Genomic DNA, 8,118 nt, shown 5'->3' on the forward strand with positions numbered 1-8,118 from the left:
GTATTAAAACTAATATGACATCTCATGTTCTTTTTAAAAATTTCTTTTACATTATTACCTCGGAAAGGTGGGTAGCCACATAATATATTAAATAAAATTACACCTAAACTAAATATATCAACTTTTGTACCATATGATGCATATTTTAAAATCTCTGGTGCTACATAACCAGGAGATCCACATCTCATATTCATTGATGGACTGTTTAGAAAAGATGCTAAACCAAAATCTATTATTTTTAATGAGCTTGGATCATTTGGATTTTCTAACATTAAATTTTCCATTTTTAAATCACGATGTACAACACCATTAGAATGTAATGCTTCTAATGCGATCAAAACTCTTTTCATTGCTTTTTTAGCTACCTGTTCAGTATATGGACCATTATTATTTAAATATTCAAATAATTCACCACCCTTTAAATATTCTAATACTAAATATACAAATCCTTCTTGCTCATATGCAGATATTAATTTAATAATATATTTATGCATAACTTTCCTTAAAACTTCTATTTCTGTATATACATTTGATTCTTTTACTTTTGATTTATCAACTTCTTTTACAACCACACGATTTCCATATAATATATTTGTACCTATATAAGCAGTAGAAAAACTACCTTTACCAATTTTTTTATTCAATACATATACATTCTTAAATCCTAATATTGGATAACCCAACATATTAAAAAATTGACTCATTTCATCAAATTCTTCTTTACTTCTACATTGAAATTGATATTCCTCATTAGATGTAATTATATGAATACACGGACCAATTTCGGTTATATTATTAATTATACGACAACCTTTCAAAGGTACAGTAAATTCTGGTTTCTCTTGATATATATAGGTCCAACATAATAAGTATGGATTCTTCTTCTCATCATATGTTAATGATACATGTGAAGCAGCTCCTGTAGCTAAAGGGAAATCAATTCGTTTCCCCTTAAACAATTGCTGATATCTTTTCTCCATTTTTTTTTTTTATTTTTTAAACAAATAATATGTATTATATAAAAATAATACAAAAATTAAAATAAAATAAAAAAATAAAATAATAAAAAGGAAAAAAAAATATATAAGAAAATCAAAAGAAAATATAGATAAAATAATATTATACCTTATTTTATCATAATTATATGTGTACCCTTATCAATGAATCAAAAATGAAATAAAAAAAAAAAAAAAAAATACATCAATAATAAAAACAATAATAAAAACAATAATGAATAAATAAATAAATATATATATATATATATATATATATATGTATGTATCTATTTGTTCATATTTTATTTTATATACACATATAATATATTTGTTCTATTTTATATAAAACAAACACTACACGTACAAAACAAGTTGTACACAATAAATTATTTTTTAAGAATCACAAAACAATCATATCAACATTATATTTTCTATTTTTACATATATAAATATATATATATATATATATATATATATTTGCATATCAAAAAAATCAGTAACAATCAATAATATTCACATTATATAATAACATTTATAAACTATATCAAAATAAAGTAGTCATACAAAAAAAAAAAAATAAATAATAAAACATATATATAATCATCAGCAACGAATCAGAATATATATAAAAATGAATAAATAAATATATGTTTATCTTTATACATATAATACATACATTTTGATAAAAACACAAGGTCTTATAAATAATAATAATCTATTATTATTAAGTCATCAAAATGTAAGGTTTATATATTATATAGAAATATATTTACTATTATCTATTTAGTTATATATATATAAATACATATTTATTAAAAATAAAAAAAAAACAAAAAGAACTTAAGTAACAAATAAAATCACCATAATTTTAATCTCTGATAATAATTAAAGGAATAAAAAAAAAATATATATATATATAAATAAACTAGCCAGAAATTATAAACACACAAATTTTTATGGTGTATTTTATTTATTTATATATTTATACATACATTAATTATATATATATATATATATATATAATGAGTACAGAAAAAGAAAAAAATAATAAATAAATGAAAATAAAATATATGTAAAAATATTATATATATATATACATAAATATAAATAAATATTATTTCATTGAATATAAAATTTTCTTACATACAAATATTATTTTATTATTATTTATAAAAAAACCTTAGGAACAATTATATATATTCCTATGGATTCTTTAATTATAATTTTCTGACATCTTGGAAAATTTAATAAATCTATAATTTACAATTCATTTATATTTTCCCTCATTCCTTGTAGTGCCTTTAATATTCTTATATGTGCTGTATATTATTCCTCAGAATTTTATGATTTTATATATTCTCCACAAATATTATAGGTTATTTATTTTTTTTTTTGTTGTTCTCGTTTAATAATATATTTCATGTATATATAAATTATACATATCTTATATTATATATATAGAGATTTATTAGATTATATACGTATATATATATAAATAAAAATAAATATATTTAATTTATAAGAAGCGTTAAAAAAAAAAAAAAATAATAAATAAATAAAATTATATTATATTATATATTATATATATATATATAACAATATAAAATAAAAGCCATATATTCATATAAATTCAAAATTTCATATATAGTGGAGTGCAATTTTAAGCATCAAGGTAAAAATGAATCACTTTATATATTAAAAAAAAGAAAAAAAAAAGGTGGAAATCAGGACGAAGAAAAAAAAATGGTTTAGAGCATTTTTATTAAAAAAAATATGTGAATAGTAGAATTATGAAAATATAAAATAGAAGAATTAAAGTTAAAATAATAATGTGTAGTAAAGGCAAAATGAAATAAATGTATTTTTACAAAATTCATTCATTCATTATATAAAAAAAAAATATATATATATATATAATATTTAATTATATTTTTATAAACCAAAGAAATATAATATTATCCAAAATTTTATGAAAAAAAAAAAAAAAAAAAAAAACATAAAATTATTAATAAATTTCTTAAAAAATAAAAAAAGCTATAATGTTCATAAAAAAAAAAAAAAACAAAAAAAAAACCTATCATATATATTTTTTATAAAGCTTTCCATATTAGAAATAATTTTTTTTTTTTTTTTATAATAATATACATTTTTATAATTATGTATAATAAATATAAAAAATATTATTACATCAAAAAAGTGTAGATTAAAAAAAACAAAAAAAAAAAACCAAAAGAAAAAAGGAAAACGCAAATCCCAAATTTTTCAGTCAACACAGTTTTTTTTTTTTTTTTTTTGCACTTATTAAATAATTTTTTGTATAACTACAGGGAAAAAAAAAATATAATAAGTACTTTAAGCATTTGTTTTTATATTTTTGATAAGTTATAACTATTGTATTTTATTTTTCCCTTTTTCTTTTTTTTTTTTTTCTTTTTTTTTGGAGCAAACAAATGTGTTTTATAAAAAACTATGAAGGAACCTTAAAATCTTTGTGACATGAGCAGAAAAAAAAAATTGAAAAATTATATATTTTTTTGAAACATGGAAAAACTCTGAATATACTATACACCGACAATTCTTTCTTCCTTTACTTCCTTTTTTTTTCTATTTTTTATATAAATTAATTACTATTGCGATTATATTTTTTCTTTTATTGGTAAAAAGTAATTATGTTGGAGGAAAAAAAAATAAAAAATATATACATATTATATATATATATATATATATACACATATTTAAAAAAAAAAAAAAAATCGCTATACATGTAAAGTATATTTATTATATACACATTTTTATGATATACATTTATGTATATAATATATATTTTTTCTTAATATATATTTATATATTTATGTATAATTCCACAGAACAATGTTCTTTGATTTGCTTCAATTAAAAAATGTTTAGGGAATAAAAAAATATTCTACAATAAACTTTGCGATGCACACAGAATAGCTAATATGACTTTTTTTTTCTTAAATATTTTTTTTATGAACATTATTGGTTATTTAATTTTTTTTTTTTTTTTTTTTCTATTTATTACAATTTTACCTTGCATGTTCAGAATTTTGTTTTCCTATGACCTTTTTTTTATTTTATTTTATTATATTTTTAATTTTTCATTCGACTGTGCTCTTAATTGTATGCAAAGAAAAAAAAAAAAGAAAAAAAAAGGTACAAAAAATGAATGAATTCTTTATATATATATATATATATATAGGATCTTTATTTTATATATGAGTTGTTCGTTATTATTTTTTACATTTATTCTCTAGTATAAAAGGCTGGAACTTATTTGTTTTTATTTTTTTATTGTTTTATTTTTATTATTTTTTCTTGTATATTCCTATTGTAAGGCATTTGCTTTATGGGGTTATTAAATATGTTTGTATAACATATAATATATAAAGCATTAAAATATGAAACAATATTAATTGGTGTTTACATATGTATGAACTTTATAAACGATGAATAAATACATACACATTCATATTATAATGCTATTGAAATATTCTATTTCATTATAAATGATAAAAAAAAAAAAAGAAAATATATTGAATCTATAATTTTTTATTTATACGTATATATTTACGTTATATACTCATAATTATGAAATATAAAGCATTTATTTTAAAGAAATTTTGTTGCGCTTATAACATTAATATACTGTAGTAAAATATAAATGATCAAAAATGTGAAGTCTTAATGTAAAAATATAATAATATTAACAAATAATTAAATATAACAGTATATATATATATATATATATATATATATATATATATATATATAAACGTTTCATTTTTCTTATGTCCACACATGTGTATGTATTTATAAAATTGAACGTCTTAAAAAAAACTCTTTCCCCCTTCAATATATAAACTATTAATATTAAGGAAATATAATTTATTTATTCATCCACATATTTTTATTTAAAGAAAAACATGGTTCTAAATAAGATAAATAATTAAAAAAGGTATATGTAAAAAATATGAGCACATGCTACTAAAAAATTAAATATATACATATATATTTACTTTTTATATTAAAAAATAGATAAAACAAAAATAATAAAAAATTAAACATACATATAACAAAAAATAAAATATATATATTATATATATATATATATATATATACAAATGTGTTACACATTATATGAATGTCCCTATTGATACATTTATTTTGGACAAATCTTCAATATAATACTTTTAATATACACTATATATATTTAAAATATTTCATTTTAACAATTCTTTTGTTTTTTATGAAGAGGCGAAGATGCCGTAAAAACTTCACTGGATATAAAATTTAAATGGGCTTGTTTGGCTAAATGTGCTACTTTTTTATTTTTACAATACAATCTAACATTACACTCTTCAAAGTATCTAGGATGAGTACCTCTGTATTCTTTATGTGCTATAAATGCCTCATCTTCATTATCTGATGTATAAAAATAAACTGAATCGAGGGGATCATTTGCTCCCATTCCATAATTCAAATAATTCCAATCAATGATAATATCATCAGGACTTAATCCAGGAGCATAACGAGCAATTCTTTCTTCGTTAGTTATATCTTTTAAATATTCTATTAATTTTGGTTCAGTAATATTAATTTCGGATATATATTTATAGGTGTATTCAGAATTTCTATCATATATAACGGAGTTAATTAAATTTAGGGAATGGTTAAGTTTTTCATCATACTTACAAACTTTGGCTTTTTTTTTAATATCATAAATAATAGATGAATCAGTAAGATCTAGGAATGAGTCCAAGTCATTTAAAGATTCTGACCATTTAAATATATCATTAGCTAAACGGAAACCATCACAGAGCATAAGTTCCATAGCTCTTACTTTTCTGTGTGTATATACTTGTTTAAATAATGAAAATCTGTTCATATAAACTGTCCATACAGGATGAATTTCTTTAACGTTATATGTTATATGTCCATTAATCACTGCGCTTTGACCAATAATACGATTACAATTTAATGAGGGTAAAGTACCATTTGGTGGAGCTATAGTTGCATCTCTTTGTAAATAATCAAATCTGTCAGCATCTAATCCATTTTTATTATTACAAATAATATCAAATGAAGCAGTTATTAAAGAATCTATAGGATCTATTCCACAGAATGGTTTGTTACTGTCTGTTCCTTTTATCAACTTTTTAATAATTTTAATATCACTAACATCTAGTACATCATCTTGATCTATTAAATTTTCTATTATATGTTCAGCAATATTTAAAGACATAGAAGCATGATTCCATTTATGTTCTGTATCTTCTTTTTTATAATTCATAAAGAAACTTTCGAATGTATGACTAAATGGTCCATGTCCTAAATCATGACACAATCCAGCAATTTGAACACATCTAAGCATTCTTTTTAATTCTCCATGATAAGGTGATAAATTAGATCGATTACATAAATGCGTAAAATATTTGGCAGATAAGAAACCAACACCAAGGCTATGTTCAAATCTACTATGTGTAGCTCCTGGATATACATATTGGCATGCACCTAATTGTGATAAGCTTCTTAATCTTTGAAAAAAAGGATTATCTATAATATTTTTAAATGTCCAATTATCGAATTCAATAAATTGATGAATTTTATCACATAATGTTTTAGTATTCTTTTTTTTTTTACTCGTTTTATTATTATTATTATTATTTTTATTATATTGATTAAATATATTACTACAAAAAATTCTATTTTTTTTAACTTTTAAAATAAAATTTATAATTAGAATAAATTCACTAAGTGAAATTCCAATTTCATTTTTCATCCATTCAAATTTTTTGGCTTCAATAATATTTTTTAATAATGTTATATTTAGAATATTATATTTTTCTAATTTTTCCCATACATTTTTTAAATTCAAATAAATACACATAATTAATATATCATTACTATCTATAATATCATAAATATATTTTATTAATTTCTCTTTATCTTTATCATTAACATGAAATATATTAATAATATCAGAATTAATATATATATCAAAATATACATATTCACTATTATAAGTATATTCTTTTTTTTTCTTTTCATAATAATTATTCATTTCATTAATTTCCGTCAAGTTTGAATGTTTAACATGTAATGTTGTTGTATTGTTTTCTTCTTTGTTATTAGAAGGGTTCATTTTATTAAGTTCTGAGTTACATAAAAGGTTATTATGTTCTTCGTTTTTAAATGTATTATTAATAAGTCCATCCTTATTATATATATTATTATTATTATTATTATTATTTATATTATTATTATTTATAATATTATCATTCTTTGGTGTGCTTAATGAACTTTTTAATATATCATTTATAGTGCTATTCTTTCCATGTGTGTTTCCGTTTTTTATATTACACATATCCTTATCGTATACAATTGTTGGAAGTCCATTATCTTGTTTTAATTTATTATTGGCACAAATAACATTTTTATGAACTTTCCAATTTATATTTAATTTATTAATTGATGACTCTTCATCACTATCATTATTATATACATCAGTTATACAATTACTAAACTTAAAGAATGATACAGAAAATATTAAATCATATATTGTTCTAATATTCTTCAATTCAAATACATGCAAAAGTTTTTTCTCATTGTCTAAAGATATATTACGGACAAAATTTTGCAAACTACATTTCTCTTTTAAATTGTTATTCATATCACATTTGATTTCCATTTTTTTTTTTCTTTTTTTAAATATATATATATATAATATATATGTAATATATATATTTTTATTTTTTTATTTATTTTATTTTTTTTTTTAATTGTATTGGTACTTTTATACTTTTATTTATTTTAATATTTTAATTATGATATATGACAAAATTGAATCAATTCAATTTAATATGCACAAATAAAATATACAACATCAAAAAAAAAAAAAAAAAAAAAAAAAAACAGAAATTAAAATCAAAATTAACATAAAAAAAAGGAATGTTTAATGAATTAATTTTTCTTTTTTTTTTTATCGATTTTATATATACTTTTTTGAAATAATATTTATTATTTTTTTTTTTTAATCCAGATGTGGGAAAAGTTTATAATAAATAAATAAAAAAAAAAAAAAAAAAAAAAAAAAACAACCAAA

The 8,118-nt window shown here is 19.0% G+C and overlaps 2 protein-coding genes across 2 annotated transcripts in view; both read right to left on the bottom strand.

Annotated features, from left to right (window-relative positions):
- The window catches only part of PGSY75_1238900 (protein kinase 2), a gene marked incomplete at both ends in the record, with an annotated part of 1,527 nt that extends 547 nt beyond the window's left edge, over positions 1-980 (bottom strand). The window contains one exon of the mRNA XM_018786957.1: positions 1-980. This exon is cut by the window's left edge and continues 547 nt beyond it. Coding sequence (XP_018640822.1) covers positions 1-980 — 980 coding nt within the window.
- A 4,261-nt stretch (positions 981-5,241) lies between these two features.
- PGSY75_1239000 (HD superfamily phosphohydrolase protein) lies at positions 5,242-7,704 on the bottom strand (the record flags this gene model as incomplete). The annotated part of the gene is made up of 1 exon (XM_018786958.1): positions 5,242-7,704. The coding sequence occupies one exon, from the start codon at positions 7,702-7,704 to the stop codon at positions 5,242-5,244; it is 2,463 nt and encodes an 820-aa protein (XP_018640823.1).
- Between the last annotated feature and the right edge of the window lie 414 nt (positions 7,705-8,118).

Source organism: Plasmodium gaboni, chromosome 12 (assembly GCF_001602025.1).
Source record: "Plasmodium gaboni strain SY75 chromosome 12, whole genome shotgun sequence".
Classification (NCBI taxonomy): domain Eukaryota; phylum Apicomplexa; class Aconoidasida; order Haemosporida; family Plasmodiidae; genus Plasmodium; species Plasmodium gaboni.